Source organism: Sceloporus occidentalis, unplaced genomic scaffold (assembly GCF_023333645.1).
Source record: "Sceloporus occidentalis isolate IW3139 unplaced genomic scaffold, rSceOcc1.0.p SCAF_8, whole genome shotgun sequence".
Lineage (NCBI taxonomy): Eukaryota > Metazoa > Chordata > Lepidosauria > Squamata > Phrynosomatidae > Sceloporus > Sceloporus occidentalis.
The window spans coordinates 36,071,403-36,097,783 of NW_028316988.1; the positions used below are offsets into that span (position 1 = coordinate 36,071,403).

General features: G+C 42.7%; 2 protein-coding genes across 8 annotated transcripts in view; both read right to left on the minus strand.

Moving 5' to 3' along the window:
• LOC149308688 (proto-oncogene DBL-like) overlaps window positions 1-16,215 on the minus strand; it is a 49,010-nt gene extending 32,795 nt beyond the window's left edge. Inside the window, exons 1-4 of one of the 3 annotated variants that reach the window (XR_016282179.1) lie at window positions 15,587-16,215; window positions 5,988-6,056; window positions 4,630-4,744; window positions 115-205 (exon numbers count right to left, since the gene is read on the minus strand). Coding sequence is in view for 2 of the 3 variants with exons in the window: in XM_089536298.1 (XP_089392424.1) it covers window positions 115-205; window positions 4,630-4,744; window positions 5,988-6,056; window positions 15,587-15,710 (399 nt within the window). In the remaining variant the exon portion in view is untranslated. The remainder of the gene's footprint in view (window positions 1-114; window positions 206-4,629; window positions 4,745-5,987; window positions 6,057-15,586) is intronic. The other 2 variants (XM_089536298.1, XM_089536299.1) reach the window with 2 other exon arrangements.
• Window positions 16,216-18,247: 2,032 nt separating this feature from the next.
• LOC149308689 (phospholipid-transporting ATPase IG-like) overlaps window positions 18,248-26,381 on the minus strand; it is a 77,685-nt gene continuing 69,551 nt past the window's right edge. For 4 of the 5 annotated variants that reach the window (XM_089536305.1, XM_089536304.1, XM_089536303.1 and 1 more), the window contains exon 29: window positions 18,248-23,524. In XM_089536305.1, coding sequence (XP_089392431.1) covers window positions 23,384-23,524 — 141 coding nt within the window. In that variant the 3' untranslated portion in view covers window positions 18,248-23,383. The remainder of the gene's footprint in view (window positions 23,525-26,381) is intronic. The other variant, XM_089536306.1, reaches the window with a different exon arrangement.

Consider the following 26,381-nt stretch of genomic DNA (forward strand, 5'->3'; position numbering starts at 1 on the left):
CAGAAATGGCTTGAAGGCACACAACAACAACATCTTGAGGAGTCAAGGGCCACACACACAGCTGCACATTGCCCACCCGTTCAGTCAAAAGGTGTGACCTCAAGAGAGGCTTACTGCTATTCTTTGAAGAGTCATCTTGACCGACGTCCAAGTATCCAGCCTTCTGTCCAGGATTAGGGTAAATTTGCTGTCGGATTTTCGTTGGCTATAAGAGAAGAGAAGGGTTGAAAAGCATGGAGTAACCTGACATCCCCCAAATTCATACTGAAATGCAAAATGAGAGCACGTTATACCTGGACCTTCCCTGTTTCCTGGTTGTTGTCCAGAGACTTCTGATCCCCAAACAAGGGTTCTTCATCGTAATTCTACTACAAAGACTGATCCTTGTAACCTAGCTTTGGCAAGTGAAAAATGTGTCCACCTTCTGCTTGAAAGGTTCATATGGAAGAAGTTAAGCCTCACTAGGAAGACAGAACATGTCAGAGGGCCTTCTTGGTGGCTGTTCCCAACCGGTGGGACTCTCTTCTTCTCCCTCCCTTTGAGTTAATTGATTACTCTTTATTTTTATTTTGACTGAGCACTTTTGCACTCTGAACTCAGTTTACATGAGCTGAAATAAGCAAAGGACAGAGTGGAGGAAGGCTGGAGGAAGTGAGATGGAGAGATCCTTCCCTTTCTCTCCCCTCTTACCTCCTGAGTTGAGTAAGAACAACTTTTTGCCCTTTGAACTCAGTTTGCAGCAATGAAAGTAATCTGAGTACAAAGGGGGAAAGCTGGAGGAGAGAGAAACTGGGAAATGTTAAAAGCTGCTGAAGAAGTGGGATGACAGAGGATTCACTAGGCCTGCCAAATCAGGACAGTCAGAAGGCATGCAAGCATTTTCCTTTTCCTTGCAGCATGAGGCTGGACCCATTGGAACTCTACATATCACATGCCTTCACTAGCATCTTCCCTAACCTTGTCCATCTCAGTGACTCATTCCCTTCCATCTATTATTCAGGGAAACCCACTCCTAATCTACTCATCAAACCATTAAGAAAAGAGCTACGTTCACTTAATAAAAAATGCCTGGAGGTTAGGCTTCCACCAAGTACCAAGAGCTGCACCGGCCCACTCCATGTCTTTTGTCCCCTTGTATCAATGCTCCAGCAGTAGCCACAGGGACTGAAAGAGTCACATCAGGACAACTGAGTAGAGCAGGAATGGGGAAGAGGACATCTTGCTGATGAAATCCAGGGTCACCAAACTCAATTTCCAGTCCAAGACAAAATGCACGCTAGGCCAGATATTGCCCCTGCATCCCCTTGTCTGTGTGGTGGATAGCAGGAGTTGTAGTCCCCCCAAAAGGAAAGTTTGTCAGTCTTACCACCCGAGGCAGCTATTTCAATTTGTCTCTTCTTAGGAAGGAACCACACCAATGGGAACTTTATACACAAATCATCATGGCTTATTTGTACCCAGATCACTCATCTCTTCACTTCCTAACCTGGCAAGACATTTGCCTTCCCTGGAGTGGTTGCTGTTGGCTCCCTTTAGCAAAGAGAACTATCGAATGCACTGGATTTTGCTCCCAAACTAGTTTCAGCACTCTGAATAGCTGCAATAAAGATCAGATTTAAAGCCCAGTGTATTTGCCACCCCATGGGCATGGGAGCCACTGGACACCATTAGTTCCCTGTAACTGGCAAAGGAAAGAAAGAAAAAATATGCAAATCTGGAATGGAAATATACCCACAATTTCTCCTCTTCCTTTATAAAGGGACCACAGCTCCATTGCAAAGCAGATTATTTGCATGCTGGAGATTTCTGGGAACTTGCGAAAGAGCCAGCGCCCATCAGAGTAGGCAATTGGATTCTCCATGGTCAAATGTTCTCTATGGGTTAAACCCATAGCTCAGCAATAAAACACCTGCTCTACATGCAGACAGTTCCAGGCTCCATCCCTAGCAGAATGAGGTTGTGGCTTGAAATGCCCTCTTGCTCATTCGCCAGTTAAAGAGAGATAGGGAAGCAAGCAGCAAGGCAAAACCTGGGCTCAGAATCCTAAACAAATGTCAAGTGCACAGCAGATAGGCGTAAGCTAGGTGGCCTGTCCTGATTGTTATAGTTGTTGTGTGCCTTCAAGTCATTTCCAACTCATAGTGACTCTAAGGCGAACCTATCACAGAGTTTTCTTGGTAAGATTTGTTAGAGGAGGTTTGCCATTGCCTTCCCCTGAGGCTGAGAGAGTGTGACTTGCCGAAGGTCACTCAATGGGTTTCATGTTCCACACCAACTTTTGCAAGTTCTCCCACCCCCCCCTCCCCCCCAATATCATACTCTCTGGTTAAGAGATTACCACAATGCTGAAAAGTTTGGATTTCCCCCCTCTTTATTTGCAAACTCCTGAGTGGCCACTTCCATGGGTTTTGCCTTGGATGCACCCTCTATCCATTATCAACAGGAGTTCAGTTGTGCCATTTAAAAGCTGGAGCATATCAGCCAAAAACTCCTTCGGCTGTGGAGGAAGCAAGATTATCTCTCAGCATTTGAAACGGTAGCCTTAAATTCCTATTATTATTCCCACTCTTTAGCCAAAACATATTTATTTAGCTAACATATTTCTTTGCAAATGAATAACAAGTCCCTGCCTTCATTCTTAAAATGTTTATTTTATTTTATTAAGATGTATTAAGATATTTACATACTGCCCTCTCTCCAGAAATCTGTTTGGCATGTAATAAAACTAATGTCACAAATTTAAATTGGAATGAATAACAAACATGATTTTAAAAGGATAAAAAAACCATGTTAAACAATTTAACAAGTTGCAAAGAGAGATTGAAAGGGTTTAGATAGTTTAAAGCAAATTAAAACCATGCGCACGGAAGGGATTTGATAGGGATCAGTGTCTTAACCATTGAGGACTTTAAATGTCATCACCAGCATCTTGAATTTACTCCAGAAACGTATTGACAACCGGTATGAGTGATGTTAGGCTGTTTTTACATGATGTTGTGGTTAACAGTTTAGTTGCAGCATTTTTGCACTGTCTGAGTCTTCAGAGGCAAATCCACATAGAGTATCTAACTCTAATCTAATCTAATAAAACACAATATAAAAGAAAAAATGGAAGAGGAAGGGAAAGGAAAACAAACATACACATACAAAATGCCTGTTAGGCCAAGTCAGATGCATCCCTGTGTCAGTGATTCAATCACAATGCTTTTGCCTGGCTATATTTGCTTTCCCTTTCCTTCAGGGTAACCTGGGTCCTCCTGACTTCCCGGCAGCAGTATGGTGTTTCGGCTGTACACACAGGCGAGTTAACCAAGCCACTGTTTCCTTTGAATTATTAGTCAGAGAGCAAACAGATTTGCAAAGGAAATTAAGAAACCAAATGTACGCGGCTTATTTGTACTGCCCGGATTGTGTGTGAACTTTAAAAACAAACAAACTCATGCACAACTGAGGTAGGCACACAGAAAAATCTCAGCTTTTCATTCCCACCCTTTGCCAAGTTTCTAGATATCACAGCAAAGGTGTTTCTGTCATCTTAAAGGCTGGCCTTTCCCAATGCAAGGGCATGCCAAGGATATGAAGGGATACCTCCCATTGCTGTGATGTTGTGGTCTTTTTTTTGGGGGGGGGGGAGTGATATGTTGTTGTGCTGATTACAGAAATTAAGATAAAATGTGGCCATATATGAGATGTCAGAAAGTAAGTCATCTGTTGGGAGGGGATAAGAGAACGCAATGTTCGAAGTGACTTGTAAATGTTTTGATGGGATATTAAAAAGGCTGCTGTGTGTTTGTTAGTTAGGAATATGAGACAGCGGTGTGACTTAGACTTAGAAGATTATCAGTTATGTCCTTTTCCCGTTCCCATAGCACTATCACGATAAGATTTTCATGTCCTTAGTTAGGGTCAGTCAGAATTTAGATGGGTTAAATAGGTATGTTGAAACCCTGCTGGGGTCTTGCATCTTCATAAGTGGACTGAAATTAGAACTGTGCGGTTGCATAACGTCCATTTCCAGTGGGCTGCTGTTATGTTACCTTGTAGCAAAGCCAGCAAAATCCCCAATGTTCACTGATGTGCATTGTGCTAGATGTTGCCCATAGAGTTGTGCTGGAGGACCAAGAGTTTCCTAGAGAGAACACACCTGTCTAGGAATCTCTAGGTCCTCCAGCACAATTCTATGGTCAACCCCTGGCAGACGTTGTCCATAGAGTTGGCTGGAGAACCTAGAGATTCCTAGACAGGTGTTCTCTTGGGTAAAAAAAGTAGGGCTTTATTTGCAGTTTTTCGACTTTCATGGAGGTCCTGTGCTCTGAACCCTAACAAATGTGGACAGCCCACAGTACAATAAAACCATTAAATTAAAATGAAGGCATTAAACTTCCCTATGACCCTGGGAGGCAGGTTAGGTTAAGAAAATGTCCTGGGTCTGAGTATAGGCAAGAGTCTCAAAAAGTCTTCATAAGTAATGCCTTGTACCTAACCACTGATTTGAGCCACGCTGCCAGCCTTCTACATAATGCTCCTGGTTCTTGAAACCCATTTGGAAGACCAGCCCTGGTGCAGAGTGCTACAGTTACATAACATCCCAGTACTCACTCAGCCTAAACCCTAAGGCAAGAACTGTACCTTGGGATCCGAGTCAAGTACGTTAACACTTTGGTCACAACGTCTTCGGGCATTTGGTTGAAATGGGAGTTTTCAGGGAGCGTTATGATCCAGCCGTTGTCTTTTCCTCTTCCTCCTGGGCAGAACAAGGGAGGAGAAAGAGAGGAAAAGATTACAGAGCAGCACTGCAAAGTAGTGAAGAGTTCAACCCAGTGACACACCAGCCTTGCAAACAATCACTAACTCTCCCTCCATGCACACCAATAACATCCCAATGGTTGGGTCCTGGGCATTGCAGTTCAAGAAAGATATTGACAAGCTGGAACATGTCCAGAGAAGGGTAGCCAAGATTATCAAAGGCCTAGAAACCCAGTCTTATGACTACCAGCTGCATTTTCTTCCATTGAGCTACTGTATATATCCATTTATAAGTCTAGAAAATTTAGTCAAACAAAATCAAAACCAAAAAACCTAGGTTGACTTATCCATGAGTCAATGTCAGTATTGTACTTTAACGCTTATAAAAAAAGGAACCAAATCCTTCTCTGAGCAAGATGGCAAAAGGTGAGAGCTTAGTCCATCCTAGGAGAACCAAAAATACCACTGACCCTTTCTACTCGATCCTATGGGAAGAGGCAGGCTATAAATAAAAAACATTACTACTACTACTGCAACTCCTCCTCCTACTACTACTACTATGACTCTCTACCATGGCACCACTTCTGCCCTTTTTTAAATGCCTGGGTGCGGAAATGGCAGCATTCTCCGCCCTTGTTTTCCTTTGCTTCATCCTTCACATCCTTTGTTTCATTTTACCTTCGACTTATCCATGGGTCATATCAAAATTCATAATTTTGGCTCCAAAACCAGCCCTCGACTTATACACGAGGTTGACCTTTAATCGAGTATATATGGTACTTTCCTCCACTGGCTCTTCTACACCAGTACGTACCAGTAACAGTTTGATAGCTACTGGGTGGAAGGTTTTGGATGGAGCAAAAAGGACTAGACAATAGTGTTATGTGTCCCGTCAAAAAAGCAACCTACATGAACGTAAGCCACACTTACAAATGCAAATGTCACTAACATGCTCCCATTCATGATCACCTACCTGGTCTTGGTTTCCTTCTAATAGAATGAGATGGCCTGTATTTCTGTTTAATATCCATGATTTAAAATAGGCACCTATAAATATAAATCTGCATATGCAAAGGTTATGCAGATCTCTGACTGCCTTTGTCATTTCACAACATTTGTCTCTGTTGGCTATGGAGGCGGCCACCTGATTTCTCCTCTACTTCCCACCCCAGTCCTCCCTGCTTTAAAATAAATGTACTGGGAACTGTAAGAGTGAGCAAACACATGTTGACCGTACTCACCGGAAAGAAAGGCAAACTCTTTCATCAAGTCATCAGCAATGTCTCTTGCCCGGGTTGGGAGTGCCGATTCTGGGAACGAAAATAACATGGAATGGAAGTTCAGTTGCATGTTTTTCAATCTGGTTTTTCTCCCTGGCTTTGCCTTTCTGCAACTAGAGGACTCCATAACCCAAGAGTGCCTCAAGTGTCTTCTCCCCTTGGATTTCTCCTGTGAGCTACATTTCACTGAAATTTTACCCAACTCAATCCAAAGGCTGCATCTACGCTGGAGGAATAATGCCGTTTGACACTATTTTAAGCGCTATAGCTTCATCCCATGGAATCCTGGGATCTGTAGTTTTACAAGGTCTTTAGCCTTCCTTGCGTAAGAGTGCTGGCGTCTCACAAAACCACAACTCCTAGGATTCGGTAGGATGGAGCCATGGCAGTTAAAGTGCTGTCTATCTGTACTATTTCTACAGCGTAGATGCACCCTTTGTTTCCATTTTCAGGTATTTTGGGATGTTTTTCCTTTCATTTGGGAGAAACACGTGGGTGTTGCCGAGGCATCTGCCAAACCTGGAGGTCCTGAGGAATGCCAGTGTGCCAATTTGGGGACGGTTTCTGATCCACGCAAACTGATTTTGAGGTGCAGGGATGAGGAGGCTTAAGGCCAACCTGGGTGGGATAGGGAGCCAAATAAAGATCTTTGGGGCCACATTCCCTTGGGGTCCTGGACCTCTTCCCCTTTATGGGGTATTAATCCCAACCAAATGTGGCAAGTTTTGTTCAGAAAGGATTTGTCACTGTCTCCCTCTGCAGTTGAGAGACTGCTCAAGGTTACCCTATGGGTTTCCATGGCTGAGTGGGGATTTGAACCCTGGTCCTTTGGACAACAGTGTGTTCTTAAATCCAGTTTTGATGACTGGGGTATAGGAATGAAAAGAACATTCACGGTTACTTATTTCCTGGCCCTATAACACAGAGGCCAGAACTTGCCTGGTTTCTTTTGCCTGGTATTTGTATATCCCATTTCCCCACTCAGCCATGAAACCCACTGGGCAAGTCACATGCTCTCAGCCTCAGGAGAAGGCAATGGCAAACATCTCCTGAACAAATCTTGCCAAGAAAACCCCAGGATAGGTTCGCCACAAATCAGAAATGACTTGAAGGCACACGACAACAACAGCTGATATACAAGTGAGACCTATGCATGGCATCCCGTTAATTTAAGGACAGTGGGTATGATCCTGCTTTCTGCTCCTTTCAGACCACCCACAGGGGAATGTCAGCATAGTACTTTTTGTTTTTTGAGGGCTAGAAACTTGACATCTTCTTTGCAAGGGAGTACCTTCAAGGGTTAGCCACAAACCTGATTCAGAAATACAGTGCATGCCTTAACTGATTGCCTTTTAGAAGGCATTGCTGGTCCCAGGTTTCCCTGCATGGCCCACGCCATCTGCAAACAGCAGGCTCACAACACACCTGTCCAGCTGACTGAAAAACTCATTATTCTTCTTGATAGGAATCTATTGCTCTTTGCGGAACACAATCCCAATTGTGTTTGATTTATAAAAAGAACACGGGAAGGCTTTGACAAAGGGCTGAGACGCTGCCGTGGAAACCCAGAACTGGCAGAGATTGAAAGAGATGCCAATATTTTACTCACAACCTACTTGCATATTCTGAAGGGTGGCAAGAAAAAGATGTCTACCTTTGCAGGGATGCACATCTTTGACTCTTTTCTCTTTGCAAGTAATTTTTTCATAGTTGTCTCCCTATTTCTATGTAATTTTCTCCTGGTATATATGCATCCCAAAGTATGTTTCCCATCACATGCAAAGTTATTCTGCATGGAAATGTATGTGCATTTGTTATGTGTAATTTTCACCCCCCACCCCAAATATATTTTTGCACTAAAAACATGTATTTCTAGAAAAAGTGGTTTTTATACAAAAAAATAACCCATAGATTCTACATGAAAAGTATAATTGTTGCACAAAACTCCATGTAACTTGCAGCTCAGAGGAATTTCCCAATATACTTTGGGATGTACAAATCCCAGGTTAAAAACTGGGCAAATTCTTGCCAGGAAATAAGTAAATGTCCTTTCCATTTCTAAATCCAAGTCATCCAAATGGGGGATTTTGTGAAGATTTAGGAATCAGGACTAAACATATAAATCAAAAGACAATACATCTCACCCTAGAGACTTAGATCAGGCAACCTCAGTCTGCAATCTATGTCAGAGCTCAGAAAAGTTACTTTTTTAGACTACAACTCCCAGCATCTCTCAACCAGAACAATCTGTAGTTATGCTGGCTGGAAGATTCTGGGAACGACTTATTCTAGAAAGGCAATTTTTCCAAGTTTTGATCTGCTACGTGTTCAGGGTCAACGTCAGAGCCTCTGCTTTCCATCCTGGGCTTGACTGCTTGAAACAGTGCATACGATTGCTCTGCAAAAACATTCAGGAGAGACAAGGATCTTCAGTCACAGTCCTTAAAGCATCCCTAGTTTTTAAAACTGGAGGCTGATCCCAAAACAGCAAAAAATTATCTGCTATTAAAGCTTTATTACATTTATGGCTTTGGGCTACAAAATAAGATCTGTAATTATATCTCTCTCATTCCACTAATTCTCTTATGGCTTTTTTCCCAGCCTGAAGGAGCCAGTTTCTTAATTACAGTGAGTCAAAATGGATTTTCATAAGTAGCAAAGATGGAGCTGCTACTTTGGTTTAAAAGGCCACTTTGTTTGAGTTTTGGATTACGAATCTGAAGATCAGGGTTCAGCTCCCAGTTTTTGTGGCAAGACACAATGACGGTTTGCTGTTGGTTTCCTTTAAGGCTGAGAAGTTGTGACTTGCCAAGGTCATCCGATGGGTTTCCATGGCAAGGCAGGGATTCGAACTCTGGTCTCCCAAAGAATTAATCCAACCCTCTAACCACTACACCATACTGACTCGCAGAAGGACTAGTTAACCTATGTTAACTTGATAGCCTGCCTTGTTTTCTTTCCTCAAGGGGTATACTCCTACAAACAAAGGGTATCTTTCCATTTTGTAACACCATGGCAGAGTAAATATGAAGCGGAAAGGTGAGCATGTCCTGAACAATCAAGCCCTAGTGATGGAAAAAGCAGAAGCACAAAAAAGAAAGATGGAAGGGATAAGAGCAGGGGAGTAAAGTGATACAAGGAGTCGGCTGAGGGTAGCTGATCCATGTCGAAGCTCAACTACCAGGTGGAAAAGATTGCTCTCTTTCACAAGGGTGTCTTCTGCCTGAAGCAAAGAGGTGACTTTCCTTCACACTCCACACAATAATTGCACTTCGATATCATTTTAACAGCCACAGCTCCATCCTACGGAAGCCTGAGATTGGGAAGTATCTCAAATTCAGAGCTCTGGTACCATGCCAAACTACAAATCCCAGGATTCTGTAGGATGTTATTGTGGTTGCTACATATTCAGAGAGAGAGAAAGAAATCATGTTTTTGGTTGCACAGAGAGAAGAGATGTCTGCAGCATTAATTGCAGAGACATAAAATCATCCCTCCTGGAATGAATGCAAAATTGGTCACTGCATTAGATGGCAAACAAATAGAGAAATTAGTCTTATTGTTTTATGGCAAACTCTTATTCTCTGGGCAGTTGCAGACCATCTGAGATGAAATCACCATTGTTTGTAAAAGGGACAGAAAATTGTACAGTAGTGGGTTCCTGGAATACAAATGCTGGAGATCTGTTTAAAATGAACAGACCGGTGGTTCTCAATCTTTGGTCCTCTAGATTTTTTGGACCACAGATCTCAGAATCCTTGAATTTTGGCCATGCTGGTTAATGGGAGTAGAAACTGAGGAACATCTAGAAGACCAGAGGTGGAAAAAGGAGGAAAACCTTGGGGCTAGAACTACAGAACAGATGTAGTACTCATGCATTGCACCTAGAAAGTCCCTGATTCAATCCTTGGCATCACCAGTCCATCAATGTACATTTGTTAAGTTTCCAAGTGATGGTATTGTTTATATTGGTTGTCAATGACAAAATGTCAGAATCTCCTGGAGACTTGGCACTATGGAGAATCTGACTTGCTTAGCATTTGCTCACCAGTGTACAGTACAATCCCCATATCCACAAAATTAGTATCCACAGTTTCACTTGCACACATCTGAAAAATTATGTTCTCTCTAGGCATTTTCTGGATCCTTCAGCATAATTCTATGGTATGCTAGTGGAAGTTGACCATAGCGTTATGCTGGAGGACCTAGAGACTCCTAGAGAGGTGTTCTCTCTAGGAACCTTTAGGTCCTCCAATATGACTCTTTGGTCAACATCTGCCAAATGTCATTCATTTCAATAGGTATGTAGAGAGATCTTGTAATAGGGTCACTATTTTCCATACTTTCCACAGTCAATCCGGGAACGTATCTCTCATGGATACAGGGGTTGTGCTGTATAGTCTGGGGCTAGGATTGAAATACTCCTTCTACACCAGATCTCTCTTACATTATTGTAAGGCATTATTGTTTTTTTCCCCCTCACTATCTGAGAATGGAGTTAAAACAAGTGGTTTTGTGCAGCATTGACTATTTTATCTTGTAGTGCCCTTCCTTGAGGCCAGATATCTTTTACAGGGTTTATTCAGAAATCAGTCTCATGGTGCAAAGATCTTTTACAAAGCTTCCTGCTCCTCTGTTTAGCCCATTGCCTTCCATGCTGAAATTTCACTTACAATATCAATTAACAGCTTCTTGCTAATGAGTTCATCCCATTATATTATTCACCATTGAATTCAGGAGCTGAATTTCTGGCCAAGAACTAGCAAATTGTCCCAGTGTCATCTTCTGATCCACTGTTTCTCACATTTTCCCAAGCTCTAGTTTACTGTACTTATTTCAAGATGGTTTTTGCATATCACTGCTGGAACAGATATCTCTGAATTGTATTTTATTATATTTTTTAAAAAATAGCAATTGCATACTCTATATACTCTGAATATTGGCCAATATACTCTGAATATACTGACTGCTGTCTTTCATGGCAAAGCTAAGCTATGAAGCACGCAAACAGGGACCAGGAATCTTTCTCTCCCTGCTCACTTCCAAATAATGCTTCAAATTATTTTCTTCCCATGTATGCTTACTATCCATATATAATATATAAACACAATATGGGTTTTTTTGGGTGCTAATTTGGCATATATATAGGACTTTAAATGACCTGCTTTGCTCTCTCTCTCTCTCTCTCTTTCTCTCCTTCAGATGCCTGTTTCATTATCCAAAAACTGAAGAGGCAGGTACTCTTAAAAGCATCCAAATCCTTTTGGGATACGGTTGTCCTATATTCCGAATGCCCTGAAACAGCATCTGAGGTATCTATATTTAATGGGATGAACGCCTGTGAGCTTGGAGTAAAAGAGTTTGTAAAGGGAGGGAGCCAAGGAGACAAAACAGAGCGTAAATTTACAATCTGCTGGGTGGGAGGACAACTTGAAAGGTAGGAACAGAAGGCATGCTAAAACAGGGTTGACAATGGGTTACGTTTCTGCAGAAGGCCATCTAATTTTGCATTTGCAGCACTCACATTGGCACAGTTTGAGGAAAGAGCCTTTTTCCGAGTGACAGATCCCAGAATCCCGCAGCCAGCATGCTGGGACTTGTTGTTCGTTTAATAAATAGGCATAAAGTACTCCAAGACCCTCTTTCTTTAGCCTTCCAAAGTGACATATTATGATTAAAACATTATGATTCCAAACCATCAAAGAACAGCAGTTTAAAAGACCCATGATACCTCAAAGTAATCGCTATCAAAGTTCTGGGGAATTCAACAGGGAATTGGAACCATTAATGGATGAGATCCTTTAAAAGATCAACTGGAACACAAAGGAACAGCTATAAAAGTTCTAAAAATGAAAAGCAGAAAGAATGAGGTGTATCAATTAAAAGCTCAAGAGAATAAATTATTATCTCACCACATATCTAAAAATCACTCCTTAAAAGAAGACATGACACAGAGTGTCACTCACAACCACAAAGACCCCATTCGAGTTAGCATCAAACAGCAGCTACTGCATCAGTTTCTCTTTAGGCAACAATTTGGAGACAGTTGAGACACAACATGAAATTTCCTTTATGGGGAAATGGGGTGGATTACATCTCCCACAATTCTAGCCAGCATTCTGGGAGGTATAGTCTACCAATGACTTCCCCCAAACTCTCAAGGTGAGCTTTCTTCATCTTAGTTATAAAGCAAAACTCTACAGGCAGCCAATGAGAAATAATTCTATTCTATCATCAGAAGATTTGGGAGGTAGCTCTAAATATTCCAAATAATTCACAAAGGCCTCATCTGCACTGCAGAAATAATGCAGTTTGACACTGCAAACAAATCCTGTCACATCCCCCCTCATTCTTTTCAATGCATAAAATCATTCTTTAAAATGTGCAGGTCAGAAAGCAGAGACTACATTTAGTACTGAATCTTGTGCCGAGGATGAGTTTTCATTTGCAGCAGAGGGAGTGTCAAAGCTCAGTCTGAACTGTAATGCATCAGTACATTACAGATTTTCCATTGCAAAGCAACTCCCTGTAAATGGAAAAGCAGAGTGTCAGGGAAAGCTGTCCTTATGCTGCTGTGCTCTCTTTCTACATGAAGGGAGCCATAAGTGGAAACGTCACACTATGCACTCCAGCATCCACTGTCTGAAGTGGCAAAGCCTAGGCACAGGTTGTAACCCTGTCGTCCGCTATCCGTAATCAACAACTTATTAAAACCTCCTGAGATTGCTCACATTTAGACGTTGCATCTCAATTGGAAGTAGGAACTGATCTTGTCAATCAATTTCCATGGCTCCCTGTGCCACGCCGGTTGCAAACACCCATTTGGCAATGAAGCCCTATCAATTCAGATGGCTTGGTCACCCTACTTAGCCCAGAGACATTGCACTGGGTTAATTTACTACTAAAACCTGGGATGTTTGTTTCCCAAGAGGACCCAGAGATCTACAGGTAATTTGACTTTCCTAGCCTGAACAAGACAGATGACTGCAGGCTAGCAATGTTTATCTGGAGTTTAGAGACAGCCGAAAGGTGAGCAAATGGAGAGAAGGGCAGGTGCGATGGAAGCAGGCATGACTAAGAGACGGACCTGGGAGTAACGTGTTAAAAATTAATTGGCGACTCCTGCTTTCTTTTATTTCAACAATGCTTTAAAAATTCATTGTTTTAATTATTCACTACTACTGGCTCGGGTCCAGGCTATCTGGCAGACCACATCTTTCCCTCTGCGGCTGCATCCGCACTGCAGAAAGAACCCGGTTTGACACCACTTTAACTGCTGTGGCTCCATGCTGTGGAGTTAAGGGATGTGTAGTTTGATATGGCACCAGAGCTCTCTGACAGAGAAGGCTAAATGTCTCACAAGACTGCAAATCCCGCAACATTGAGCCACGGTGGTGTCAAACTGGATTATTTCTGTAGTGCAGATGCAGCCGGTGGGCTTTCCTGGCTCCTGAGATTGTAAGGAGAGGCCCTCCTCTCAGTCTCACCACAAGCATGGTTAGTCCCAGTCTTGGGAGAAAGGCGGGATATAATAATAATAATGACACAAGAAAGGGCCTTCTTGGTGGCTGCCCCCAGACTCTCGAACTCACTCCACAACGAAGGCAGGACGGACTCCTCCTTGCAGTCCTTTTGTCGGCAGGCAAAAAACCCCAACAACCCCCTTTTGATTTGAACAGGCTTTCAAAATACATAGCTTTTAAAAGAAAAGCAAAGGCTGCAGTAATGTTTTAAACTGAACTGTTTTTAATAGCTCTTTTATCCTTTTAATTGCAATTTTACACTTTTAGGTTCAAGGTTCGAAGTTTGAGAACCCGTGTGTAGTAGCATTTTGAGTGTTGGACTGAAACTCTGGAGACTGGGGTTTGATTCCCCGCTCAGCCATGAAACCCACTGGATGCCCTTGGGCAAGAAGTCACACTCTCTCAGCTCAGAGGAAGCCAATGACAAACTTCCTCTGAACAAACCTTGCCAAGAAAACCCCATGATAGCTTTGCCTTAAGGTCTCCATAAGTCCGAAAGGACTTGAAAGCACACAACAACAACAACAACAACAACAACAACAAATGTAGGTTTGGCTTGTCTTAACATCATGACGAGTTTAATTACATATTAATAATTACTTTTTGTATGCTTTTAGGTGCATTGATCTTTTTAAAATGATTGTTTGCCTGCTTGAGTGCTAAGTTTGGTAGAAAGGTGGGACACAGGGAATAACCAATAACCATAACATATTTCTTTTACTAAAACTTTACACGCCTTGTTACTTTGGTTACTTTGAAAGCAAACAACACTGGGGCCATTTTTACTTATTTTTAATCTAAAATAATAACGCGTATCTAGTTTAATAGTGATGGAGTAATCGGTCCTGGGTTCCAGTGTGAACTTTCAAGGACTAGCGTTCGGACTAAAACTCAGAACGGACCTACCACTACCGCCCCATTGAAACTCACCAGCCCCCACCAAGTCAACCAAAGGGAAAGGCCTAGCAAGCCCCTGCGCCACAGGCCCTGCGGATCCATGGCCAACTTCTCCTTTGACCCCTGCTCCTGTGCAGTCAACCAGGGCAACCACTCTCTCATCTTTGAGAAGAAATCCTGGTCCTCTCCAATCCCTGGAGCAAGAAAAGCCCTGCAGTGGCCTCCTTCCGGGTTGCTTCCCCTAAAGAGCAGCATGGGGGCCTGTGTTTCCCTTGGTCAGTTGGCAACCTCTTCATATCTCGATGTTAGAATCATAGAGTTGGAAGAGACCACAAAGGCCATCTAGTCCAACCCCCTGCCATGCAGGAATTCACAGTCAAATCATCCAAAGGCAGTTGGGTTTAGAAGGGGATGGGGCTGCGTTAGGACCCCAAGGAAGACCCTCTTCTTCTCTCTCCCCAGCCCCAGGGTCACCCTATCCACACAAACACCCAGTTCTCCTCAGTGGCATCAACAGGGGTGCGGGGGGTGCGCATCGCACCGGGTGTGACACCCCTTCTGTTCCAACAGAAACATTGTCAGAAACATTGTGGCGTTTGCCCGCGTCTCTTTACAACAGTTTAAGAGATGCCAGGGGTGAGGCAAACCTGAGCGGGAGGAGGAAGGAGAAAAAAAATTGAAATTAAAAATTAAAATTTCAATATCTTTTTGTAAAAATTATTCTTTTAAATGTTTTCTTTCAAAAATGTGACATTTTTAGCCCAGTCTTCCCTGTGCATACATTGTGTGCACAGGGTACGGTAATGCGAAAGTCTAATTCTTTAAAAATGTTGCTAGTGGCATATGCCACCCCCATGAGCCTGGCATGGAGTGGGAATGTCTGGGAATTGGGATGGATGGGGGGCATTAGGGCCAGAAAGCCTGGCAAAGGATCCTGTATTTTGTCCAATGGGAGGAAGAGGAGGAGGGGGTCAACGAGGGGGGTGACCCCAGCAGAGACCCTAGAGATGCCCCTGGTCCCCCTTCATCCCAGTTGAGCGAGAAGGGAGAAAGCGCCTGGGACTGAAAGAGGCTGCATTGCAGCTCCAGCCAAGAAGCCAAGCGCAGGCTTCCTCGGTGGCTGCTCCCAGCCAGACTCACCGGCGGCGGCCAAGGCCTCGGTCCGGGCTGCGGCTCGAAGGAGCCGGTAGTAGAGCTCCATCTCCGCCTCCGAGATCCGGCTCAGCCGCCCCTCCAGCTCCGGAGGGACCCCGGCCAGGGCCATGGATGGATGGAGGGAAGGAAGGAAGAAAGGAAGGAGGGAGGGAGGGATGAAAGAAAGGCGGGATGGAAGGAGGAGGGTCAGATGGCGGGAGGGATGGAAGGAAGGAGGGATGGAAGGAGGAGGGTCAGATGGAGGGAGGGATGAAAGGAAGGAGGGGTGGGGAGAGAGGAAAGGATGGTTGGATAGAGAAATGGTCACGTGGAGGGAAGGAGGGATGGATGGATGAAGGAAGGAGGGATGAGGATAGAGGGAGGGATAGAAGGATGGAGAGAGAGGAAAGGGTGGTTGGATAGAGCTATGGTCAGGTGGGAGGGAAGGAAGGAAGGAGGGTGAGCTGGAGGGAGGGATTGTTGGAAGGAGGGAGGGAAGGAGGAGGGTCAGATGGAGGGAGGGATGGAAAGAATGAGGGATGGGGAGAGAGGAAAGGATGGTTGGATAGAGGGATGGTTAGGTAGAGGGATGAAAGGATGGTTGGGATGGAAAGAAGGAGGGTTAGGGGTGGAGGGAAGGAGGGAGGAATGAATAGAGGGATGAAGGGATGGGGGATGGAGAGTTAGAGTGGGGAAGGATGGAGAGAGAGGGAAGGATAGTTGGTGGAACGATGACGAGGAGGTAGTTGGGTGGAGAGTTAGAGTGGGGAGGGAGGGAGGGAGAGAAGAATAGTTGGAGGAGGGAGTTAGAATACAACATAAAGGCAATAGGGCCAAGGGAGGTTTGGCTCTGGGTCAAAGGAAGCAGGGAGGCGCACTCCTCCAGGTGCTGTGGAACTGTACCTCCTATCATCCCCAGCCCTTGGTTCTGCTGGTCAGTTTTGATGGGAGTTGTAGTGGAACAACCCCTAGAGAGCCCCAGGTTCATGCTACCTCTCTTGTGCCTGTATTCATTGTACACAAATGAGGCTATATAAAAGTAACAACACTTTTCAGAGGTCAAGGAGTAGACAGGCATCACTGCACCTGCAGCTCCAAAACACACTGCAGAAATAATCCAGTTTGAAACCACTTGAACTGCCCTGGCTCAAGGCTAGGCAAGTTGGGGAACTGTAGTTTTGTGAGACAGACATTGAGCCTTCTCTGGCAAACAGAGCCCTGGGTCCACAGGGAACTACAATTTCCTAGGATTCCCTAGCACTGAGCCGGTCTCAAACTGGATTGTTTTCTGCGGTGTGTTTTGGACCTAACTTTGGAAACAGTAGTGTAAAATGGGAAGTCGAAGTCCTTGGGAACAAACTCTTCTAGAACATGGCCTCGTAGCCCACAAAACCCACAAAAAACCTATAATATAAAAGGTTTGGCAGTATTTTTCACCGCTCCTTAGCATCTGTGTGTGCGTGTCCATAGGTGGCATGTGCAAATATAGATCAGCTTTGTTCACGGTCCATGCCAACCTCTTTTTGGAATTCACAATTGGGGAAAGCACTTCAATCGTTCTGATATTTTCCCTGGGTTGAATACTTATATTTCTTCTTCTTACATGCAAGAGATTTAGACATCTGTCTTTATGCCTTGGAGGAAGAGAGAGAAATCTCTCTTTTTAAACCCAAATGGGGGAGAAATGTGGATAAGATGCAGGGAGAGCTGTGTTGGCCATTTAACAAATGCAAAGAAAAATCCATCAGTGATACCTTTACTGGCCAACCGAAATACACCATATGCTTGTGGCATGCTTTCAAAGCTCCATGGGCTTCTTTATCAATCAATCAATCAATCAATCAGGTAAGACATTACCAACCTGTTTGGTTTGTCTACGTTTATATATGGGTAAGGTTCTTCCCATATGTTTTTGGTGGGTTTTTCAGGCTATGGGGCCATGTTCCAGAAGAGCCCTTTCCTGACTCTTCTAGAACATGGCCTCATAGCCGGAAAGATGCTAGCCACAGACGCAGGAGAAACGTCAGGATTAAACTCTTCTAGAACATGGACGCATTCCCCGAAAAGCCCACAAAAAACCTTCGACTTCACTTCATCCTCATTTGTGACCTTTGGTAAGTCACACTTTCTCAGCCTCAGAGCAATGGCATCAGAAAGAATATCCCGAAATACTTGCAAATGATCTTCCAAGTGTATCTGCGGAGTGCAGAAATGATAAGGATCCTGGATTGACAACCTTTGCAGTTTGGGACTGATTCGACACAAAATTTGCATATATAGAAAGCAGCATTTTTTGGAACGGAAACAACATTTTTGGTACTGAAGCAATATTTATATACAGAAATATTTTTGGTGAAGAAAATGCTATTTCCTGAACAGTAAATGCCATAGTTGGGGACATTTTGTGTGCAGAATTTGCATGCTCTTGTTGTTTTGCACACATATACAAAAAGAAGCATCTTCTATGCAAGAAATAGCATTGGAAAAGTCTGACTCTTGCAAAGGAAATTATGTTTTCAGTGCACAAATTTGTCGTTAACTGTCATCAAGACGACTTTGACGGATGGTGACCTTATAAACGAGAGATCTCCCAAGTTAGGCAATAATCAATAGCCTTGCTCAGGTCAAAGATCAAATCTGTTTAAGACAACAATTTGGTCAAATGCATAATCAGAACATACCAAAGTTTTTATTGATTTTCTTTTTCAAAACAAAACAAAAGGTTTGTTTTTCCTGTAATGAAAAAAAAAGGGGCAAGTTGCATTCAATAAAAGTCGACATTCACATTCTACTGTCATTGTATAAAGCAACATGGAAAGTATAAAATTGCAGTTGAAGTGATAAAAATCAAGGATGCAATCCCACCGGTTTATATAGGAAGCTGAAAAATGCATCGTAAAATCTGTATATAATTTACACCCTCCTCCACCTTTCCTCTGTATTTACAAAATGTATGTGTATGTGTGTGTATATATATGTGTGTACGTGTGTGTACACACACACACACACTTTTTTTCTCACAAGACCCGCTGCTGATTTTAGTCAGACAAAGTTTTTACAATATTGACGTCTCTTTGGACTTGGCATGGCAGGGATGGGAAGAGGAAACCCATTTCTTTGTTTGTTGCTTGCATTAGGTCACTGAATGCCTACCATCCCTCTAGTAAATCTGTATTGCTTTGAGGGAAGGGGAGAACCAGCGATTAATGCAAGATGAAATGGAAAAGGGAAAAAATAGCTATTTTTAAGGTCAAGTATTGGTGATCTTTGCAAATGCGAAACCACAGGATCAAACAGTTGCTGGTCTGTACCATATTGAAAGGAGCTTTCGTCCTGCCATCTTAAAAAAGGATGGAATTGGAACATGTTCTGCGTGCTGCTAAGACTACTTTGACAGTTTGTTTTCTATGGTTTTATCAGCACTGCAGAAATTATCCATTTTGACACTACTTTAACTATAGTCTTTTGTGGGGGTTTTGGGCTTTGTGGCCATGTTCTGGAAGAGTTTATTCCCGACGTTTCACCAGCATCTGAGAGCATATATACCCAACTCTCTTCCATGCCAGCATTCTCTGAAGATGCCAGCCACGGACGCTGGCGAAACGTCAGTTATAAACTCTTCTAGAACATGGCCACATAGTCCGAAAACCCCACAAAAAACCATGGATGCTGGCCGTGAAAGCCTTCAACGTCACTTTAGAAATCACCACTTTAACTGCTATGGAATTCTGGGAATTGTAGTTTTGTGAGACATTCAGCCTTCTCTGTCAGAGAGCTGTGAGGCAACAACAAACTACTATTCCCAGAATAGGATTGGACCATGAAAGTTAAAGTGCTGCCAAACTGGGTTATTTCTGCAGCGCGGATGCAGCCTATGTGTAGTGAATCTTCCCAGATTCCCACTATTTACAGTCTTATGTGCCCAGACCAATGGAGGACACAATTTGCTAACTTTGGTGTTCCAGACTAAAGTCCCCGTTCTTTTCGAGGGGATTTTAGGAAAATTAACTTTTGATTAAAACTTTCAACGGAGGAGGAGGAGTAAAGGATACCTTGGTTTCATTTTGAGCATAACTTGGAAAAGTTATGAACCCCGGCTCCTAAAACTCTCCAGCCCATGCAGCCGTTGGCTGAGAGATCCTGAGGGTTTTAGTTCAAGGGAGTAACTTTTCCAACCTTTTCTTCTTAAGTAAGCTTTTGCAACATATGAAATGGGATAAAGTTAAAAAAAAAATGCCATGAATTGATGCAAAATGATGGTAAGATGACTGGCTAAAGGAAGCAAAGTAGAAATGTATCAACTATGTGTCTGTATGTGTGTCTATAAGCATGTGTGTTATTCTTCCTCCAAGGACACTAAAGTTTCTTACGAAAAGCCAATGTGGAATGCAAAATGAATTTCAAGCTTTCCCTTGGCTCAGTCTGCATGGTTAACCTCACCAAACAAAACCGAAATCCCCAAACAACACAAACTCCAAAGTAAAATATTTGGGCTAAAGCTAGAGTTCTGTACTACACAGTTATAGTGCTATGATTCCACTTTTAACTGCAAGGGTTCCTTCCTGTGGAATCCTGGGAGAAGTACTTAAAATCCTCAGCCAGAGAGCTCTAATGTCTCTCTAAGCTGCAAATCCACAGGCTGCAGCAAGGAGAGCTAAAATGAAATAATAGTGATAAAAATATGTAGTGTGAAAGGGCTCCAGGTGTGAGAATGGTTCAGCTTTCCTGATGCTGTTGAACTGCAGTTCTAACAATCCCTAGCTATTATTGCCAAGGGTAAGGAATGCTGGGAGCTGCAATCCAAAAACATTTGAAGGGCGAAATAAACCCATCCTTTTTCAAACTTAGAACAGAGTCATTCAACTTGATGGATTATGTTTTCCTGGCTTAAGACATGGCTAACACTGGATTTAGCATTTTAGCCGGGAAGGAAGTGCTTCTTGATCACAAAACACAAAGCTGGAGGCGATTGTAGCACCATGATCCCGTTTTTATTGTCATGGCAAACATCCTACAGAGTCCTGGAATTTGTAAATGGGGGAAGACTAAAAGCCTCCAGCAGGGAAGTCTACTTCCTCAGCAAACTACAAATTCCAGGACTCTATAGGATGTCGCCACAGCAGTTAAAGTAGAGTTAACATGCTATAATTATAGTGTGGAAAGGCCCTAGAAATGTACGAGAGAAACAACACATAGAGTATTGTAGTGTTGAGAGTATGACTTTTTTCTCATGTAGGTTTCATTGGATGCTACCTGTTCTTGCATATATTTTAATTTTGTTTCTCCAAAATGGAACGTTTCACCTCTCCTGATAAAGTGGGGGGAAATAATGTACATGCCAATGGAGATAGGCAAGAGGATATTTTTCTCTTATACATTTATGCCACCCTAGGCTGCCATTTTAAGGTTGTCTTTTTCAACTTGTTTGGAGTTTGGGTTTCATAGTTGCTGCTCTCTTAGTCAGTGCCTTGCTTTCTTCACATCTAGTTAAAAACACAGTGCAATGCATTAAAACATATTTAGTACTTCCATGCCCATTGCGAGCAGCAGCCAATGAATGATGGAAGAACAGATTTTGTTCTGCAAGAACAGATTTTGTCTAACTGACATACAAAGACCATAAAGGGACATGCAGCCAGGGATATTGCCAAGGAGACATGCTTGGCTTGGAAAAGTTACTTTTTGGACTGCAGTTCCGAACTAGCAAGGTCAGGGGATTATGGGTGCCATAGTCCCCCAAAAGTAATTGCTACTAAGTTCTGGAATGTGGGTCAATGCCAGCCGTATTTGCCTTATAACATCCAGCAGGGCTCATAGAGATGTACTTTGTACAAAACATAGCCATCGTGGAAACATAATCCCAATATACTGGCCCTCCTTTTTTAAGTTATTACTTTTAAAGGAAGAGAACAAGTGGAGAAAAAGGTTCTAATTCTGAGTATGGAGCAAATGGAAATGGAATCTTTTGGCAGCTTCACGGTGAAATGAGCATATTGGAAATCCAACATAATGCCTCGCCATATCAGTCCAACATAATGCTTCCCCAGAGCATCTCCAGTTCATTATTTCTGTCAACAACAAACCTTAAAACATATGTGTCACTGAAATGTGGGAAGCTGCAAAGGAATTGCCATAGTTCCTTCTGGCATCTTTAGGACCACAAAAGAAATGCTGCAATTGTTCTGATCATGCCTAAGCAGCAAAAACCATTGTAGTGGCAAATATTTGTGCGTACAGCCCCACAGAGAGCTGAGATCATGCATTTGTTTCACATGCAAATCATTTTTATAAAAAGAAGATGCAGCAGGTACATCTTCCAATATAAAGTTAAGGCCGCTGCTACAATGCCCTGCGCTTTGGAAGAGGTGCAGCCAATATGATGCATAATTAAAAGCATCATATTTTCTCTTCCTTTCTCTCTTGGATGCAACAGAAAGAATGGACAATGCCAGGTTTGGAGAGCTGGTTGTTTCAGCCCTCTTGAGGAAGGTGCAGCAGTTGCCAATCCAGAGCAATGAATTTTCCCCTAACGTCACAAGTTTTGAAAAGGAAGACAGAGAACAGAATTATCATTGCACTGACTAGGAGAATGTCTGCACCACACAATTACAACAGTTTGATACCATGCTAACTGTCATGGCTTCCATCTACACATTTCTGGTATTTGTAGTTTGCAAAAGGATGTAGCGTTGTCCCTGCATAAGGGCTCTCGCCTACTTCTCCGAACTAAAGCTCTCAAGCAGATAATTCTAAATATCTTGCCAAACTACAATTCCCAGGATCGATGACAGTTCAAAGTGGCATTGTACCATCATACGTATCGATGTAGATACACCCTTTGCCTTGAAAATAAAGCCAGCCTTTCTAAGAATGTGGCCAACTGCATCCCAGGCAGGCAGGGATCCCCTTAAAATTTCTAACCCAAATGGGATGAAAATATTTTCATTTGGCTGAATGCAGTCTGCTTCTAGAATCCTATGCAATTCCTTAAAACAAATGCATTTTTATTTGATGGTGTAACACTTGTTTGAGGAGACAGGAGAGAATCACAGAAAAGAAGATGTTTTTAAAAAGAAAGTGAGTATTTTGTGCATCTTGCCAGTTCTTTGATTCCATCCCGCTCCCCAACACTTAAACAAGGAGAGAGCATTTTCACCACATTAGCTTCAGTGTTTGAAATTAAAGTGGATGCCACAGGTGAGAAGAAGTCTGTTGGATTTGTTTTTCCTCCGATTGGTTGCACGAAGAGGGAAAAAAAAGGTATATATTCTCAAGGTCCACGTTCTTGGTAGAAGAACAGGGTGGGCGATGGAGGAAAATACACCTCTTTATCGGTACTATGTCAACAGAACTTGGTTCAAATATATGGCTGAGCCACGGAATGGTATACAAAAAGACTTTCTAGTGCAGTCCGTGGGAAGTGGAACATAAAAGTTGTGCTGTATCTTTGGTTGGGAGAAATAATAATAAAAAAATAAAGGCCCATGAGTAGCTCTTCACTTTTCTTGGAAAAACATGAATCATGGCCAAACAAGACGCTGCATCCGCTGTTTCCGAGTACCAAAATCTCTCATCAGCAAAACTGCAAGTTTACTTCTGCAAAACTTGCATTCGGGAAGAGAAGGGGGAAATGCAAACAATGCAACTTTTCCTTGCTTTTCCTGTTTAAAAATTCAAAATGAACCAATGTCTGTTACAATTTTTTTAAATGGAACAATCTTGCATCCTTTTTCTTTTCGTGGGCATGATTCCTTCCATTTTTTGTCTCACAGAGCACTGTTAATGTACACCCACATGCTGGGTTTATAATCTTTGCATCTGAGGTATCCTGAGATGACAATGTTCTGAAAAACCAGCCGCGGCGACTCCCGCCTTCGCTTTGGAGTTGTAGCCGTTCTCCAGCTGTTTGTAGGACACCAGCACTGGCAACTCCAGAGGGTCAGGCTGCAAAAATAGAAATGGAGGGGAAAGAGAAACTTAGCCAAGTTACTCCTGTCAACCAGTCTGGCGAAGGAGAGAAAGTCCCAATTTACATTGGAAATCAAGAATGAGAATTTGCAAAAGCAGCGTGGAGGGGAGGGAGTGTTAAACACACAAAGCGATTGTGCTGGGTGATAAAAATGCCAAAGCAGAGAGTATTATAGGAGTATTCATCATGCTTAGGCCCAGAAGCATGATGGAAAGCCATGTTTCCATTACAACTGGCACTGCTTTGGCTGCGGAGGGAGAAAAGAAGTGACAATATCTGTTGGGCAAAATTCCCTCCTGCAAAGACTGACTGACAATGTATGTATATATGTATGTAGGTAGGTATGCATGCATGGGCGTGTATGTATATGAATGTGCATACACAGAGTGCTACCACAATCTTTTGTTGCAACTTCTGAACCACATCCATGCTATGTTCCTCACTTTCCCTGCCCTAAAACAGCAGCTGACAAAAGGGAAAGGAGAAAAACAAGTCAAAGATGTGGAAAGTAATCATTAAGGTTTGTTCTTATCATCTTACTATACAGTTCATGGCTTGAGCAACAAGCCATGGTCAGTGCAAAAGATGGCTTACTGTAACGTGTGAATGCACCCACCAAGTAACCAACCCAATATTTCTATATCCCATCTTAATAAGGAAATTTTGACTTGGAATGTACTGCTTTGGCATTTTTCCTCCCTTGTCATTACATATGGTAATTCACACATATTAACAAATCAAACATGCAGCAAACCATGGTGCATGAGATGACAAATGCACTAAACACATGATATAGCTACATGTACTTGCACGCATACAAGTACACAAGGTTGCAGGATATCAATAGGTAATCAAACCAATTTGAGTTCATTTCTATTCAAACCAAGATTCTACGTGTTTAATTCAGGCAGAAGAACATGCAACAAAAGAGAAAGCAAACAATCAAGTTGCTAAAGCTTTGCAGGTTCAGTCCCAGAATACTTGGGAATAAAAGAGAGACATTTTCTTACTGAAATCTATTTTTCTTGACATTAAAAAAATTTAATATGGATTCATCAATGCCCTATCTGGGTACAATTCACCAAGAACTTTCATATCCCATCAAAAGAAATGGAACATGCCAAAGTGTCTATCTATGGGCACTGCAAGTTGTATTATTTATCTCGGACAAAGAGATGCCAAGCCCAGGAAACTTAATTTTGAGGAAATGTGAGTTCACTTTCCTCTTGGGAAATTTTGGAAATGCATGTGGGCTCAGCTGGGACATGCATATTTGGTTTTGGTTGTTAGCATCATTCCCTTGCTTGCCCCAAAATGCTGCTGATACCTCCATGTTCCATCTGTAATACCGCAGGAATCCTAATAAAATATTAAGGCTGCATCTGCACTGCAGAATTAATCTACTTAGACACTGCTTTAACTGCTATGGCTCAATGTTATGGAATTCTGTAGTTTGTTGTGACACCAGATCTCTAAATGTCTCACAAAATTACAAATCTCAAAATTCCACAGCACTGAACCATGGCTGTTAAAGTGGTGTCAAACTGGATTATTTCTGCAGTGCAGATGCAGCTTAAGTGTTAGAGGACAAGCAATTCCCATGGTGGTTGCTGTGAAAACTCTACTGAGGAACCCAACTAGACCTTGGAACACCCTCCTCTATTTTCCCTGCCCAAAAAAAGCAGGCTCCCCAAGGCTGAGTCCTTAATATATCCTCAAAAGGAGGATGGATGACTAGTCTGGCCAAACTCTTTAATCCTTACAGAATCTTCACAGAGGCGGCTGGTGGTTCCGATTTCAGGTGGGCGGAAAATCCGCTCCAGATTTTAATGCAAACTTTAAAGGGGTTATCCAAAAGTTTGCATTATGGGGACAGAATCCAACATTTTAGACAGCAGCCATTTAGAGTTTGGATTAAAATTTGGAGCATTCACCATCCCACCTCATGGAAGCTCTCAGTTTCTATTAGGTCCAACTTTTACTTCCATGATATCCACCATAAAATAATTGCAGTATTGTAATGAGTGGCTTCTGGATCATATCAAAAGGCCTGGAACATTTAAGGCACGGAAAATCCCACTCTGAGCAATTTCTCTGTGCAAGTGTAGTGATTATTTGCATCCTTTGCCTTATAGAGCTCATTCTGATTGCACTGTTTCAAGAGTTGTGGATTTATTTATTTATTCATTTATTATTATTTTGCCAGGGAGGGTGCAGGACAGCTTGGCTTTCATTGATCCCGAAAAGAAAGAAGCTCCCTGCAGGACCAGAAAAAGACAGGGCAGCATGCAGAGCAGAAAAAGAACTTCAAGCGCCTTTTGCTTCCTAGTCTTTTGGAAGAAGACACCCAACCCATTTCCAAACAACTCCAAACCTCAACCACAAAGCTTTGTATTAAAACAAAAGCTTTGATGCTCTTGGACAGGGTGGGCAACTGCAGTCCATCCAGGGGCCAAATTTCTGCCCTTAGGACTCTCTGGGGGGCCACACGGACAGCCAAAATATACACCAAAATGAATGAAAAGGGTAGTGACTGGAAGCAATTTGGAAAAATGGTGAGCTTTTTGTTAGTGTTGAACAGATCAGGGGGACCCAGCAACTTATTTGAATGGTAAACTACTGCGTCTAAAAGAGGCAATTTACACTTTTTTTAAGGGGGAGCGTAAAAAAAGGCAGTCTAGAGAGTCTGGTGTGGTTGAGAGCCCCCAAAAACAACCTTGGAGGCCACATGAGGCCCCAGGGCTGTCATTTGCCCACCCCTGCTATAGGACCTTTTGGGATAACAGGCCAAAGAAAGCACACACACTTCTGGCTAAGTCTGCTGTTAGACAC